The sequence below is a fragment of the Amblyomma mixtum genome, chromosome 1 (assembly GCF_055824585.1).
Source record: "Amblyomma mixtum isolate Tamu chromosome 1, ASM5582458v1, whole genome shotgun sequence".
Taxonomy (NCBI): Eukaryota; Metazoa; Arthropoda; class Arachnida; order Ixodida; family Ixodidae; genus Amblyomma; species Amblyomma mixtum.
This window is the reverse complement of record NC_143012.1, coordinates 307315135-307332141: the sequence shown is the minus strand read 5'-3', so window position 1 is coordinate 307332141 and position 17007 is coordinate 307315135. Positions and strand designations below refer to the sequence as shown.

General features: G+C 46.5%; 2 protein-coding genes across 2 annotated transcripts in view; both read right to left on the bottom strand.

Annotated features, from left to right (window-relative positions):
• LOC149372337 (uncharacterized) overlaps nucleotides 1-7171 on the bottom strand; it is a 63009-nt gene extending 55838 nt beyond the window's left edge. The window contains exons 1-5 of the mRNA XM_089566804.1: nucleotides 6985-7171; nucleotides 4412-4558; nucleotides 1960-2058; nucleotides 679-765; nucleotides 285-371 (exon numbers count right to left, since the gene is read on the bottom strand). Coding sequence (XP_089422930.1) covers nucleotides 285-371; nucleotides 679-765; nucleotides 1960-2058; nucleotides 4412-4531 — 393 coding nt within the window. The 5' untranslated portion in view covers nucleotides 4532-4558; nucleotides 6985-7171. The remainder of the gene's footprint in view (nucleotides 1-284; nucleotides 372-678; nucleotides 766-1959; nucleotides 2059-4411; nucleotides 4559-6984) is intronic.
• Nucleotides 7172-12023: 4852 nt separating this feature from the next.
• LOC149372336 (uncharacterized) overlaps nucleotides 12024-17007 on the bottom strand; it is a 123867-nt gene continuing 118883 nt past the window's right edge. The window contains exon 3 of the mRNA XM_089566801.1: nucleotides 12024-16739. Coding sequence (XP_089422927.1) covers nucleotides 15265-16739 — 1475 coding nt within the window. The 3' untranslated portion in view covers nucleotides 12024-15264. The remainder of the gene's footprint in view (nucleotides 16740-17007) is intronic.

Sequence of the window (17007 nt, the reverse complement as noted above, 5' to 3'; positions counted from 1 at the left end):
AAAATCACTAATCCTGAGTTACAATGTAGAATCTAACAATGAGCAACATTACGCAAATTACTCACTACAGTGTGAGCTCTGTTGACCTCTCTAACCAACAACTCTATAATGAACATCACACATCTGCCACTATGTATGTCCCACAAAACCAAAAAAAAAATCTTCCGCTAAGTCCTCTAAGGAATATGAACAATGGAGTTCCAGTTCAGAAACTGTACTGAACATATAAATAACTAGTAAAAAGGAAGTTACTAGGAAATGAATGCCACAAATAGGTTCCATACCCTTCCTTTGCGAGCGTCACTGTTTGATTGTTCAATGTTCAGCTGATGCATCATTTGCTGAAGCATCAGTAAGTGCTGCTGAGCCATCTGGATGTTCACACAGGAAAGGAAAGGCATGCAATTAAACGAACACAGGCAGTTGTGAAAGGGACACATGGATTTTCACCACATCATCAAGTACACCTGAATCATCAACAAGAAGTGTTTTCTAAGAAGGCAGAAGACGCACACGTGGGACCATAGTCAGTGTGGTGCAGCGTAGAAGACACACACGGGAAATCTTAGTCAGTGTGGTGCAGTTAGTGACAGGATGCAGCATAGACTGTCAACAGCATAAAAAATGCAGTGATAAGTCATAGAGTGGGACACTAGCTTTAATGCCAATAGGCCAGACCTGGTCAAGAAGGGACTTCATTGAGACAGACTTGTCGCTCAAGTCACTATGAAGCCTTTGCAAACGACACAGTTCTTCTTGAGCACGCTGTAGTCAGAAGAACAAAAACAAAAGTAAAGAAAAAACATGTACAATGTTCACGTTATGCAACAAGCTAAAAAAAAAAAATTATATTTAAGCCGACACATAACTTGATCAGCAATTTTCTTCAGGATTGTCTCAGTGGTAACCCAGCAAAGTTTAGGTTTTGCAGTGATTTCTAAACGCAGCATTAAACCATGAAATATCCTTTGCTGTGCTGGTTCCATGGCAGACAAGCTCTTTTGGTGTAATTCAGTTTGATTAACCAAAGTGGCCAAATAGACAGAGCTTAGTCGCAACCATCGCAATCGCTGAACTGCATCCACAAATTTAGCCTCAAATGTTTTGCAAAGAGCCTGAAGGGAAGCTGTTATATATGGCTACACAATGGAAAGCATCAAAGAGATAGAGTGAGATGCTCGAGAACACTACAGGAGTAAGGTCTGTGTCACGTGCCCGGGCTGGCAAATTGCCACAACGTGACAGCAATTAACACTCAATTTATATAGCAAATCATATGTAAATGAGAGTGTTGAAGAGAAAACGAGAACTTCTACATAGCTGTGAATTGGGTGCTTCCTTAATTCCACCTACAATGACCACACAGAGCCACATTTACAGGCATTAAAAAAGGTGTTGCTATCAATGTCGGCCAAGTGATCACCAAAGATGAGCTTGCAGCCATAATCAAATTAAGAGATATACATGACTGCTAAAGAATAAAAGCTTATGTGCAAGTGCTCCCAAAGTGAAGCACCAGTACCGTTTTCACCTGTATAATAAATGAATTTTTTTTTTCCCAAAAAATTTATAAAACTTTAGTAGGAATTCATTACAAGAAAAAATGCATCAGCAAAAATTTATCTTTCGCCAACGACAACAGGCACATTCATTACATGAGTAAATATGATAAAAGACATGAGCCATTTGTATCATACAAGCAGTAGCCCTAAAAGACACAGTAGTAGCCAACTTCACCTTGTTTGCACATATCGATTTAGAACACGTGAGGCTCTTTTGCCACTAAACAAAATATCATTTCACAAACATTTCAGCAAGCCTCCACCCACATGAACCCCTGCTATATGCACAAGAGAACAACGACAAAAAAAAAGCTGAGAACTGGTTAACAGCACATCTTAACCCCTACCCCATCAGAGCAATAATATTCTTTAAAGTGAAAAGAGTTTGTATACTCACGGGATCTTCAGACTTCTCGAGGTTTTTCATCAGGCTTTTCACTTGTCGCATACAGTCGTCTAGGTGTTTCAGTTTGTTGGTCAAGGCACTTGTGTCGTGCTGCAGCAAAACAAATAGTAGTAGACAATGTAGTTACAAGTAAAGTAATCTTAAAAGGTGACTCAGTGTTTGTAAAAAATGTAAGCCTCTTACTATAATGATTCTCAAAATAAATACCAGCGCTTCCAGTGCAACCACATAATATCCTGTAAGATGGAACTGAACTTTCCAACAGAGAACATAGTAAATGAGCATTACACAAATTATTTATCGCATTTTTTTTTTTGCTTACTAAAGATACACATTTACAAAAGAGCTGGCAAAGGACAGGGTTAATTGGAAGGACATGAGAGAGGCCTTTGCGCTGCCAGTGGGCGTAGTCAGACTGATGACGATGAAGATGAAAAGAACGTTCATATGGGTCTCAATCATCTGACATTTTTCAATGCGCATGAAAAATCGCAATGCATGCTTGTTTTCACATTTGGTACATAGCCACATTTGGTACATAGTGGGTACATAGCCAAACCAACAATGTACGCTGTTTCAGTTACACACTGTTGCAGTAGCTGAATGAGCTGAGCTGGAATATGAAATTACAAGTGTCAGAATTAGATTAACTGCAGATAAACATACCTCGTGACAAATAGTAATAAAGAGCAGAGATGGTATTGCGCTAAAGATCAAAAGTGACGAGATTCTTAAGATTCCCCAAAGTATGCTTGAATGAGCACACATGGCTGAAAAAATTCTCTGGTGGCTGCTATGGCAACGATGCCAACCGTGCACATTCTCCACCACAATATAGCACTCAACTGAGGCTGGTGACGTAACATGAATACTCCCTAAAGACCGGCTCATATGAGTCATGTAAAGATCATCTGGCTCAAAAGTGAGTGACGAACATGAGCTTACTACTTTCTCATACATTCTGGATTTTGTGTGATGAGACAATCACCCATATCTTGTGTGAGTGCCCTGCCTTTGTAGCCGAAAGACATAAGCTGCGATGTGCTCTGGACCGCCTGGACCCTCGCCCTTTCACAGAGGCCAAGATCCTCGGTCCGTGGCCACAACAGTCAACTGCCATCAAGGCTTACAAGGCACTCTTTCGCTTTTTGAGAGCGACTGCCTTGATTGACAGACTGTAATTATTTCCCTTTACTTCTCTCTTTCCTCTTTAATTCCCCTCATTCCCTTCCCCTGTGCAGGGTAGCCAACCGGAATCCTTTCTGGTTAACATCCCTGCCTTTCCCTCTCTCTCTCTCTGGATTTTGTGGAAGCATGATCTTGCACTGTACGCTGGCAACTTCTGCTGGGCATGTCATGAACATACCATGATCCGAGCTTAAAAGAGCGACTTGGTCACGATTGTGTTATACTAAATGTGCACTACATTTTCAGGTGTGAAATCTTCCCCTGCAGGATAGAACAACGCCAACCTGTGACGTAAGCAGGATGCAGTGGTGCTGCTGTCGCTGCACAGGGGTTAACAGCCGAGGACGCAGCCCATAGGTACGCACGTAAATAAACGTTTTCAAAGTAGCTTTCTGATTTCACAGTGCACCTGCAAGGTTGTCCCTTCACTGACAAAAGCCTGGTACACCTTGGAACTAAGTTAAAAGGTATCGAATGCTGCTTCGAAGCCAATGTATCTTTAAAATATCATAACACGTTGTGAGAGCTAGAGTTATTCCCGGATGGAGTGCAGAGACAGTGTGCTGCCCATGGAATCATATGTAAACTAAACTTTCCAATATAATTCACTCATTTGGCAGTGCACCTATAAAGGCAGCCGCTTGTTAACAGCTGGCGAGTACTTCTGAGAAGACAAAAAGTAAATGGCGTCGTTTCAAAGCTAATATCCTTTTAAAATGCCACAATAAATGGGTGCTGTGAATCCGTGGACATGCCTCAACAATGTGTAGGCACTCAAACGCCTGGGTGTTTCTTTGAGTTGGATAAGCTTCTCGTGTAGTGTGATATGCAGCTACATGCGCTAAATTTGCTCACAAATACAGTCGTTCAAACAATATAGCATAGAAAGCTTTAGAATATATACAATTAAGTGCATGTCATAAATTAGATGACCATAAGGATCCTGTGCACAACTCAGCTTACCATAGACATTTACAAGGTTACCTTGTAACATGCACAAAACTCCCTGTAGACGCTAAAGGCATGACTGTGAAGATTTAGCTCACAAGACACTAAAAACTGCCAGCAACCCTTTTCTCTTCTAATACCAGACCACTTCACTAAGAAATAAGAAGGTGACACAAGCTGGTTTGTACACCAAGGTACCAATATACAGGGCCTGGTGTTTAAGTAATTGCATTGGGTACATTGCGACATATTTTCAAATCTCTTCACTTTGGATATTATCATGAAACTAGGTAGGTACAAAACTTACAGCACGATTCGTATTTTTGCTGGCAGACGAAGCACTGCCAACGGAGGCAGTGCTCGGGGAGGCTCGGTCAGTTCTTGCATTTCGTCGCACCTGATCCGAGTCCGTGTTTCGACGTTGCATGTTAATCAAAATGGTCCGGTGCCAGCCCTGCATATAAAAGTTCAAGCCACACAACCACAAATTATTGAAAAAACAAGGTTCCTATATGTATGCGGAAGTATAAACAGATCATTGCATGCATGGACATCGGCCTTGCTGACTAACGTTTGTGCAACTAGCTCTGCATCACTATTTGGAGTGGTTAGGGGCAGTTTAGTACCTGTTCCTAAATAGTAATGGTGGGATTAATGAACCAAATGCAAGTATGGTCATCAATCATTAGACATTTTTTTTTATTGCTGCCTGACATGGTCACCATGTCACTTCCTCGAAGATAGAACTCTATTAATATATTTAGGAAATGTAGCTTATTTTAAAAAGTTTCAGCCTCTGAGAAATAAGGATTTTAAGACAGCATCCTCTTCACGAAGCAAGTTGAATGCAAAGCTACGCTTTAGCCCTATAACCGTAACTACTGCTTTTTCCTCAGACCTTTCAGTATCTAGCACAAAACATGAAAACACGCAGTTTGCTGAAACCAAGGCTATGCTGTGCAGCGATTCATTTTCCTTCCGATTTATCATGGGCACCTGCTACCTATAACATCACAGCTGATAGGTTAGCCAACAAGCAATGTCATTCACCAACTCTGACACCTAAGGCAATGCTGACCGATGGTAAAAAGGAAAAAAGAATGGAATAAGAAAATAATGCTACCAAGGTATGGCTCCACATCTCTACAGCACTGAAACATGGTTTTTTTGCCCTACAGCTATGAAGCTCTGTGTGCAAGGCAAGTGCGGCCAATAAGAAGACAGCATAAGGCCACACCAAAGAAACATTTCTATGTGCACTATGTGATTTCAACTTTCCCAGGACGGGTTTTAGTGTGTGAATCTTTCCTATTACTTCATTATCCCATTTAGGCTGCCATGTTTTTCTATCAGTTTCTCGCGGACACACCAGATGCACTCCTTATAAGGAACATTTGCTTTACTAATTCCAGTGTCATGAGCTCATGCTACTGTACTTGCCTCATTATTTTGTATTATGACATGACTTGAACCCAGCAGAATATTACTTTATGTACTTCAGTAATGACTGTTGGAAGCAGTGTGCATGATGTCTTCTCCCAAATTTTCGATCATAGTGCTTCTGGAATGCAGACCTAAAAGTGCACCGCCAGCACGAAGTACGCACTACCCTTCCAAAAAGTTGTGTTGGGTTTCATAGCTCATGTATCATGCGGGTTAAAATCCTGTGTGCATCACAGGGTTAAAAATCCTTTCCTCAAGTGTGCCAACTGCTGTGAACTCAGCTCATACAATGCTTACACAACATCTGTCCACTGCTGCACGACGCTTGCACTGCTCTGTAATGGGTGATTAAGTGCAGCATCTTATAAATTAGCTCATCAAGTGCAGCAAAATCCAACGGGTCTTAACTATTGCCTGATCTGAACTTTTGTTCGTAACTGTAACAAGTATTTGAACTCATATCTATGTATACAATATAATCGCAGACTTGGCAACGTCACTGCGCATGTTCAATAATTATAATTAGCTCACATATTACAATCAATATCAGGCTGCTCAATACGACATAAAATGCTACTATACACGTGGACAAGCACACTTTTAAAAAGGCCTATTCTCCGGCTGCAGCTTCCAAAATTGCGTATTGGCCACATCACTATTAAGCTCCATCTCCTACTGCTAGCCATTACAAAAAGTATGAGGTAACCTTAACTCTCCTACTGACAAACGCTTCGACTCCGGTATTTTTTTTTTCCATGTCATTAAGTAGTAAATATGATGATAAGTATGGCAGTGATCCTGCTTCTGCATCATCTCCAGTGCGCATGCTCCACAACACTCGCTGCCCTGAGATGGTGCATGCAGAATGACAGGTGACAGGCGCGAAAACAAGAGCAATCATTCGAGTTCGGTTGAACCGGCACATCGTGACAACGCATCGATGCGTGTGACTGGAACTCTAAACATAAACTTAACGGCACTTTTAAACTTAAAGAAGGCATGGTGGGACAAACAGAGTAACACAATTCTGCAAAGGTCTCGGAAAAGCGAGCCTAAGCGAGTATCAAGAGGCACGACTTCGAACACTCGACCTTCAAGGTGCGGTCACTTTCACAGTGCACTCCATACACACATCGATTCTGAGGCCCTCGACAAGGTGCAGAGAGTTATGCGGTTTATCGCGGTTAACTACAAGACACGCCCAAGAATGTTCGGACTTCGATGCGTGCAGCAAAGCGCTGGTATTCGGTCGCGTGCGTAATGCCGGCTTCTGAGAACCTAGTAAAACGAGAAGACTCAAGATCAGAGATTCAACGCCAACCGCGAGAGAATAAAAAACGACTCAGGTGAGTGCTCATCCTGTCGTCAGACGATGAAAGCTAACAGACGCGTAATTCCAGATAAATTTTACTGGACGTTGACCGGAGACATACGTACCGACTGGAGCCCGGATAGATGCGACGTAGGCAAAGCAAATTAAGAAAGCGACTCCGTCACTGAGGTTTGAAGAAAAACAAAGTCGTAGTTCCTGAAGACGGGGGTCAGCCTGTGACGAACAATTCATGCGGGGAAAGACAAAAGACCCCACAAAATATTCGAGGCTCCATGGGTTCGACAGCGATCCTCAAGCAGGGTTGCCAGGTCCTAATCTCAAAAAATAGCCACGAAAATGATAAAAGTAGCCAAAAAAGTAGCCAATCCACGGCCAGGGTCTCAAGAGTAGCCAGAATTGGCGCCAAGACACCACAAAAACGTCACCAGAGGCAGGAAATTTACAGTTTAAAGACAGAGGGAACTTTCTTTCCTCCAAGACAGAGGGCAACCTATGGGGCAACAGTGCTTGTAAAATAACTTGGAAGCATAAGAGGTATTTATGACATGACTTGCAAAGTGACCAGAACAAATCATTTTCTCTTCGGCAGAGCAAATACTCTGTGTTCTTTTGACGCAGTCATAGTTATTAATGCGTGAGCGTTAGAGGGGACATGTCGCGATTTCGTGATGGGTAAACAAAGTGAAGCCCTACGTGAAGCCCTTGTGAGTCCTACGTGAAGGCGTACGTGGAACTTTAGGTGTGAAGCCCTGCCTACCAGATTATGAGTACTCTCCCCACCGTGGCTTGTGGAAATTAAATTACTGGTTGGTTGAGACTGGTTGCTTGGGAAGAGCAACCTGGGCACAAGCCCTACCAATGGCAGCACCTGCCATCGCAGGGCAGTAGCGTATTGCTTAACCACTGCATCGCGGTGCCAGGAGTAGTAGGACTCTCAGCGATCATTAAATGTAGAGAATGACCAATTCCACATATCTGGGCATTAACCCATTAATGCTATCTCGTCATGCCCTTAAGACGGAGCTTAAGTCTGATCAAGTCGCCGATCTTTTTCTGAAGCCTGCTTGACGTGCAAAATCGAGCCTCGAATCGAAACCGAAGTGAAAACCGAAGTGCCTGCACAACTAATTCGCATTTGGCCTAACCCCGCTAAATTGTTCCCCGTTTATCCACAACAAGGCAGGTACAGCAGGATAATGGTGTTCATAAATAGCACTTCGAAAGTAGCCAAACTCAAATTTTTGTCGCCAAGAGCTCTCAAAAGTAGCCAATTTGGCGCAAAGTAGCCAAACCTGGCAACCCTGTCCTCAAGCGAGATCCGGATCATGTTTCTTTAAGCATACAAATCGAACCACACAAATTAGTTTCGTATTCCAGTGATGCATCAAAACATAGTATCTTTCAACTGAAAAAACAAAATTAAAGTAAAAAAAATGTATATTTTGCTTCTTACTTATTATATTTTTGTATTAGTGGCATTAAATTGACCTGTTTTAAGCATATAATGTCGGTTTCGGTTTAGACGTCTGTAAACAAAGAAGGGTGTTGATGATGATACTAGCCCCAAAGCTCCTCAAATGGCGCGGTGTTTGAAAAGACTTGCGCCTGTGCAGACGACGCGTGTCGCGCTGGTTTTGACAAGACAGCGCGGAAAGCAAAGCATTCCCGCGTCCGGGCGGCGGCCACCGCCAGAGGCCCCAAACTAAGGACCTCCACCTAGTGCTTGTAAGGATCGGTCTCTTACGGGCTGATCCAAACATACCTCCTGTCCCTTGCTAATAAATGTTTTCACCACCACCCCCACAGTGTTTGAAAAGGCGCTGGTGCATGGTGACGCGCCAGCTTTTCAATGTTCCTCTTAAAACATGAAATATTCTGGGGCTAAATCGAAGTGTTACCAGAAGAAAAAGCGTTCGAGAAAGCCGTGCATTGTTTTTTTTTTTTTTTATGTTACGGCCGTAGATAATACAGTCACCGTACGCGCTATCGAGTACAGTCGTCAGCGAAAGTTTAAAGGACGTGGCTTTGCAGTTATTTCGGTGTCAGCAAGCAGCGATTTCTCTACATATGCCCTTGTTTTGGAAGAATGCTAACATAATCATAATCCATAATAAGAAAGCAGGCCTCAAGGACTTGGAAAATTACAGACCGGGTAGCTTACTATCCGTTGCCCAGACTCAGGACAACATTTGACTTCAATCAACCGAATGACCAGGCATGCTTTCGTAAAGGCATATTAGGCCTATTCCTACTATTAATCGGGCGATAGAGAAATGCGCAGGATGCAACCAACCCCTATATATAACATTCATAGGTTACGCGAACGCAGTTGACTCAGTCGAAACCTCAGCAGTCATGCCAGGCATCGCGGAATTGGGGTGTAGAAGAGCTATATGTAGAAATACTGGAAGATATCTATAGCGACTGCACAGCCGCCATGCATAGTCCTACATAAAAAACGCAATAAAATCTCAATAAAGAAGGGTGTCAGGCAAGGAGACACTATATCTCTAATGTTTTTCCCTGTGTGTTTACAGGAGGTATTCAGATAATTGGACTGGGAGCAATCGGGGATAAGAGTTTATGAAGAATACTTTAGTAATCTGCGATTCACCGATGACATTGCCTGGCTTAGTAACTATGGGTACGAATTTCAAAGGGTGATCAATGAATTAGGCAGGAAAAGCAAAATAGTAGGTCTACAAATGAACATACAGGGAACTGAAGTAATGTTCAACAGTCTCGGAAGGGAACAGCAGTCTACGCTAGACAGCCAGCTGATGGAAGCGGTAAGATTTACTTAGGGCAGGTAGTAACCGCAGACCCGGACTACGAGAGTGAAATCACTAGAAGTATAAGAATGGGGCGGAGCGCATTTGGCAAGCACTCTGATCATGAATGGCAGTTAACCAGCATCGCTCGAGCCAAGGGCCCGCTTATGTCCTTGTGAGCTTTTGCGTGCACCACCGGCGTCGACCGACGCATGTGCACGAATTCCTGCCCTACGCCACTACCAATAACTAGGCCACGGAGTCATTCTGATTGAAACAAATGAATTAAATCAATAACGGCTGCAAATTGGCGGTACACAGCAATGGGGCACTAACGCAGCGAGCAGCGGAAACGGTGCAACTTAAACTGAGGAGAACGCTGCGAGCGATCGAAAGAAAAATGTTGGGTGCAACGGTAAGAGACGGGAAGCGAGCAGCGTGGCTCAGTTAAGGAACAGACGCGAGTTAATTACATCCTAGCCGAAATAAAGAAGATGAAATGGGCATGGGCCGGCCAAGTGATGCGAAGCCAAGATAACCGATGGTCATTAAGGGTAACGGACTGGATTCCAAGGGAAGGCAAGCGTCGCAGGGGGCGGCAGAAAGTTAGGTGGCCGGATGAAATTAGGAAGTTTACGGGGATAAAATGGCCGCAGCTGGAACAGGACCGGGTTAATTGGAGAGATATGGGAGAGGCCTGCCGTGGGCGTAGTCAGGCTGAACAAAAAGAAGATGATGATGATGACTGCATGGTCTTTCCGTGCTCGCCTTTACTGCTGGTGTGCTAATATTGCATCCGCTCTCCTTGAAACGAAATATACTGGAAGGCTCAGCATGGCCTCTTTGATATCTGAATGTATAGCTTTGCAGTCTACCAGAACACGTTTAATGCTTTCTCTTCCGGGTTCGAACCCGCCTTCATCATTTCCCTACTGGCGCGGTTCGTGCATCCAGCCAGAACGAGGCAGTTAGCGCGCCCTTCCCTCCATAACTCTCTACCACGCTCTCTGAGCCATCGACGAACCTATCCTTAGCTAACAGACCCGGTTACCGGACCCACCGCGATGCCTCAGTGGTTAAGGCGCTCTTCTACTGAGCCGGAGTACCCGGGTGCGAGCCCGACCGCGCGGCGGCCGCGTTTCGATGGAAGCGAAACGGAAAAGGCGCCCGTGTGCTGTGCGATGTCACTCACTGCACGTTAAAGATCACCAGCTGGTCGAAATTATTCTGGAGACCTCCACTACGGCCCCTCTTTCTTCCTTTCTTCTTTCATCCCATCTTTTGTCTCCAGTTAATAACCTCGCTTTCGTGGAGTTTCTTATTGATGTTCGTGATAACTTCGTTTCTGCTGTTGTTGCCTGCCTACCCTGTCGTAAGCTTTGTAGTCCTTATCCTCCATCGCGTGTCCGCGTTTTAGAGAATAAGTTCTTATTAGCTCGTTTCGTTGCTCAGTTTCTCGCTGCCCTTGGCGTCCGCTGAGACGCCTGCCACCTGCACGCATCCGTTGGAAGGTGGAAAAGTGGAGAGAGGAAAATCCACCTCTCGACTTTTAGGGGAGAGGAATTGTGAGCGAGGGAAGAGAGGGACAGCATCCAGACCACACCACGAGAGAACTTGAATTTTTGTTTGATTTTGTGATGTTTTGTGCTAGGCTTGCACTGTTTCGGAAATCGAAAACTGTTTTCTGAGGAAAGGAAATGGGGCAGAAAATCTCGGTGGACACTTCAACCACGCCGTGAGGGAAGGGATGAAAATGGGAGTGAAAGAAAAAGAGAGGAAAAGGTGCCGTAGTGGAGGGCTCCGGAATAATTTCGATCACAAGGGGATCTTTAACCTGCACAGACATCGCACAGCACAGGAGAGCCTCTGCACACATGCCCGATGGGAACTAATTTCGATGGGAGCGAAACGCACAAAGGCGCCAGTGGGTTGTTGAAATTAATCCGGATCCCTCCACTACAGCACCTCATTTTTCCTTCTTCGTTCTCTCCCTCCCTTCCTTCCCAGACGGCGCGGTTGAGGTATTCACCTAGATGTGAGCCAATTACTTCCTTTCCTCAAAGCCAGATTACAATTACATACCTTGTAACCGCATCGACGGGCAGATCTCGGGTGGAGTGAGTGAGTGAGTGAACAACTTTATTAAGCTCTAGATTTGCTTTTCTTCTGCGGCTGCCAAATGGCTTCGTCCATCTGCTTGTACAAAGGTCGGCTGCCCTTAGTCCAGGGCTACGCTGGAAGCTGCTGCCAGATGTGCTGTTTGCTCTCGGGCTTCTGCCCACGTCTTCCGCCTTCTTCCGCCGCATCCTATGCGGGGCAAGGGTAAATAGAGTTGCGGCTTTTGTGGTGAATGAACGTTGATTGTGCACAACACCACACCACGCGCGACGTTTATTCGTACTAATGTAGTACAATGACGTTTATTGTCACGTGTACATCTCTGAATACAAAAGTAATGGAACGTTTTCACTCTTCTTCTCCTTCTGTGTGTTTCTTTTTCTTCTCCATACTTGCTTGTATTTGTGTGTGTGTGTATTTGGTTACATATGGTCAGCTGGAATACACTTCACTGCCGCGTGGATTTTTTTTTCGCAAAAACACGATACTCAATCACACGAACATATAAAGCAGTACGCTAGGTGGACCTCCTCGACGCTCCATCAAACGCAAGTAGAGACCTAGAGATAATATATTCATACAAAATCAGTGATACGCTTTATAGTACAAACAAATTGCGACAGCAAAATTTATGATTGCACAATGGGCTCGGGAGGGTATAGACAGTGAAACAGTTTGTACGTGTAATGCCCCGTGATTCTCCGACTCCGGAGATGCGCTTTCGCGACGTGGAAAGAGTACGGTTCAAAAACCAAAAGTCAAAGTGCTAGAGCCGCATAGTTTCACAAACAAGCAGACAGGCCAAACAGGAATACGGAAAAGTAGGCCTGACTTGGCCAAAGCTGCAAACAATTGATATATAATGCCCAGGTATTTTCGCGTGTCCGCGATGACACACTACTTCTGGCGTGGCCAATTTTCAAATCTTGACCAGTACAGCGCGCGACTACAGCGCCACAAGCGGCCGCGGCAAAGCCACGCACTGCTAAGTATGGCGGCAGTGTGAGCTCGGTGTGTCCCCGAGCTGTTATGTGCTACATTATGCTTTCTTCCACATCCTGCTTTTTGATAAAAATCCAGTACGCTAAACTCATTTCGGATATTCCAGGGTGTATAAGCTCTCTCTTGAAAACAGAAGACCGCATACAGTACTGGCCGCGATTTGTAATCACACTTCGTGATGGCGCACAGCCCCCTTACCACAACTGTAAGGAACAAGCTAATGCCTCTCAGAAAACTGCTAAATGAAAAAAACGCCCATTTTAAAGTAAAGGGGTAAGTTCTGACTGTCAGCAGACATGCGAGAATATTCTAGACGTTGCGGTACTTCAAGTGCGTCAAAATGTAGCGTATTCGACCAAGAAAGTAAGTTTTAAAAAATGAGACGGACAAATTCAGAATGAAATCATCAAAAACTTTGGACAAAGGTTGAACCTGGAACATGGTTTTCGTAGTACTTACGCTCACCACAGCTGCAACAAAAATAAGAGAGCCTAAAGGCCACATGGAACCTTGAGTTCGTCCGACACGACCGGAGGCAAGAGATGCGATGATAAGCATGTGTGCACAAGGTCAGTGAAAAGAAATACGAATAGCGCGCGACATAGAAACGATATTTTATCCCGTCAAGACCAGGGAAGCCCTTTGGCGCACTGCAGCCGCCTCTACATGGTTTAGTGCAGAACAGATATATATGCAGAGTCTATACATTGCTTATATAGCGCAATTTGTTGCTTAACATATCACAATTACCTCGAAGCACGAGGCACAGAGTCGTCTACTTCTCTTCGGGCGAGTAAACAACTTTCGCTCGGGTGCAGTCGCTTCAAAATTAAACGGAACGCAGATCTGTGATCTAACTGAACTGGCGTCAAGGAAGTTCGGCTGTGTGGCATTTCGGAGCACTAAAGGTACGCTTAGTATTCATGATAAATTTCACAATGACCTGAGTCAGTGCACTTTGACCTCCCAGTCATGTTACGTTTACTTATCACGCAGCTTATACAAGGCCGTCCAACTTAAGCGGGAACGCGCGAGCGTGTGGCCACGCTGTTCGGCGCGCCAGTGCGTCCGACATGACAGCGCATGAGCCGGCCACGCACTTGAGCGTTCACCATAATCTGGACGACCCTGCTCATGTTACAAAGAAGCACTGAACATTCGTACACGCCAGCACTCTCCTTCTATTGGCTCACATCGGCTAGATAACTTCTGCAACACTGAATGGCTTTTGTGAGCCGCTGTAGAGAAAGAGATATCAAGACAGTGACGTCAGAAATAGTCCTCTATGGGTTATTCTGAAGCAGCGACACATGCTCGGGCTTTCGAGCTTCTATACAGACTTATGAGTCAATTAATACACATCCTTAATGACGAACTTTGCAGCTTTGCTAATAGTATTTCTTTTCGCTGACCTTGTAGATGTCCTGTAAGCGGCGAAGTAATGCCCATGATTCCGTCAAACGGGTTGACTACAACAAGTATCGCTTTCAGGAAACGCATCTCTGCCTCCAGTGATGTGATGCTATATAAACGCAAGAAGAAAAAATTAAAAGGAGGTTTAAGCGGCGTTCGACACTGAACACACGGACTACCTGTAAACAAGGCCTCTGACAGCGAGTGGCAGGGAATTAGCTTTGTATCTTTTTTTTTCTGTACCTGGCGAGGCCATCTCTGCTCTGAGACTCACGGAACAACGGCGGCCACAGTCGCGAGCAGTGGCCAGTTGAGAGACACCACACGAGGAGCACAGCCTGTTCTACACACGTCACCTAAGCACGTGTTTTTCTTTTCCACGCTAAACGTCTAACGAACAAAAAACTAGAAAATACTCATCCATGCGCTACATGTCGTAGGGACCGGTCGAAGAACGGTGGAATAAAACAAAGGAAAGTTAAGACAAAAATGAGAGACCAAAGAAATGGCGGCCTCCACATAAACGTGTTTACACAACAATGAGGCTCGTCTCACTCTGATGCGCGGAGCCGAACACAGGATACAATGTCGGGTACTGCCAGTAAACAATGTGCTTGACAGCTGTGTAAAGTATATAGGCCCCATCAGACACGACGCGCATGTCCTTCTGCCGTTGCCTGTTCAGCGACTTTCCACTGCGCTTGGTCGCTGAGCGGCATCTCGGCGCGTTCCTCCTCCCTCCTCTCCTCCCAATCTTACTAAGCTCTTCCCTAAAGCACAACCTCTCGTAGGCGCATGCCGCACCAGGAGTCCCGGTCGGGGCCACTTCGCATCATCCGCTGCAGAGCAGCTCCAAATCACGACACACGAGCCTTCGAACCACTAAGCCTAACGAGCCTACTTCTTTCCGCGCCCGCGGCACACACACCGGAGGGGAAAGAGAGAACGGACAGAAGGGGCCAGTCTGTGACGGCCTGCCAGCCTCTGACGGCACGGGCAACGCTCCGTCTTCAGGTCCACGCAGTAGCCTCAATCTCTCGAGGAGAATGACAGCGGTGAGGGTGGAGCCGGGGCACATTCTCAGCCCTTGGATTTCCTGTGGTCCACCAGGTAGATGGGATTGTCGACTCCCTGCCGGCGGCGGCTCGAGTCCCTCTGGGCCAGGCGCTCGGTCGACGTGGACAGGGTTCCTGTGCCCCTGAGCGAGGACTCGTCGTCGTCCTCTTCTTCGGCTCGGCTCCTGCGGGCGACCTTGAAGCCGTTGGCGGGCGAAGCCTTGGGCTTCCCGCTGAACGTCATCAGGGGTTCGGTTCTCCAGCTTTCGAGCCGCCTCGGCGGTGGGCAGGGCGGCGCGGGCATGCTGGGCGCGGGAGGCGGCGGGGGCACCACGTCCTCCAGAGGGACCACGCACGTGTCGAAGGCCTGCACCACGCCTAGCTCCTGGTCGGGCGTGCGCAAGTGGTCCGCGTACACGGTGTGCGGGCGCGGTATCCGCGTCAGGGTGTAGTCTTCCAGGCGCATGTTGAGCCGGGGAGTGTCGAGGAAGTCGAGGGTCTTGGAAGGCTGCCGCCGACAGCAGCGGATGCTGCAGACCACGCAGGCGATGATGAGCACGATGCCGAACAGCACGGCGACGGCTACGTATATGATGAGCTCCTCACGCGTCGGCACCCAGCGGGACCGAACCGTGCGAGCGCCATCCGTGGAGACTTGCTCCTTGACGGAGAAGTCGGTCAGCAGGAACTGCCGGCCGGTGTCGCCTAGCTGAAGAGTTCCGGCCAGACTCAGGTTGCGGAGCAGCTGCTTGAGCTGCATCTCGCCGGCTTTCAGAGTCACGTTGACGTCCAGCAACGTAGTGCAGCGGATGTCGGTGACGCTGATGTTCTCGGCAGCACTCGAGAGATTCCGGAAGGCGCCTTCCACGTCGTTTTTGAGGTTGTCGTGGCTGCAGTTGCCGCGCAGAACCAGCAACAGCCGTCTCTGGGTCGGTGTGGACTTCATGACGACGTCGTCTTCGGTGACGTCCGAGAGTCGGCGTCTCGTCGTCGTAGGCGTTATTGTCGCGGGAACCACTGTCGTTATCGCAGTCGCGTCTGGCGACGTAGGTTCGCTTCGGTTTGTGGCATTCGGCTGCAGGCCTTCGACTGTAGTGCTGGGCCCCACAGTTGTCTCTTCAGAATGATTCGTAGCAGGTGTAGTCGTAGTCTGTGCGCCTGCTCCTGTTGCGCCACTAAACACGGAAGGCGCTTTAGGCTTGGCATCTGCTGTTGTCGGTGCAGTAGTTTCCGGGCTAGGGGACGTCGGCCCTGTTGTTTGCTCAACAAGTGTAGACGAAGGTGCCTGCTCGGGCGAGGCAGTCGGCGGGCTGATAGCTGGAGGCGCCGGTGCAGCTGTTGTTGTTGTTGTTCCACTGCCTTGCGTCACTGCAATGGACTCATCCGGATGAGCAGCATCTCCGCGGCTTGTAGTCGGTAAGGTGCTTGCACCACTTTCCGCCGTCGCCTTCACGGTCGGCAGTGAAGTAGCCTCTCCAAGTTGTGGGCCAGTGCTGGTGCCTGCAAGCAACCAGAGAAGAAAGAGATATGTAACCTTCGAAACATGGAAAACTGTTATGGTTTCGTTTCTTTTGTTATTGCCCTGCTCTCATTTGCTTTGTTTGCTCCGAAAATAGTCTTACGCTTTATTTTTACCACAACAGAGATGCCCATACAGACGCTTAAAAGGACAATTGTTCGCGTTTTTATTTATAAACACAAATTCTTCATCCTTATTGGTGAACCTTGGTGAAGGATAAGACGCTAAAAGGCAAAAGGAAGGTGATAA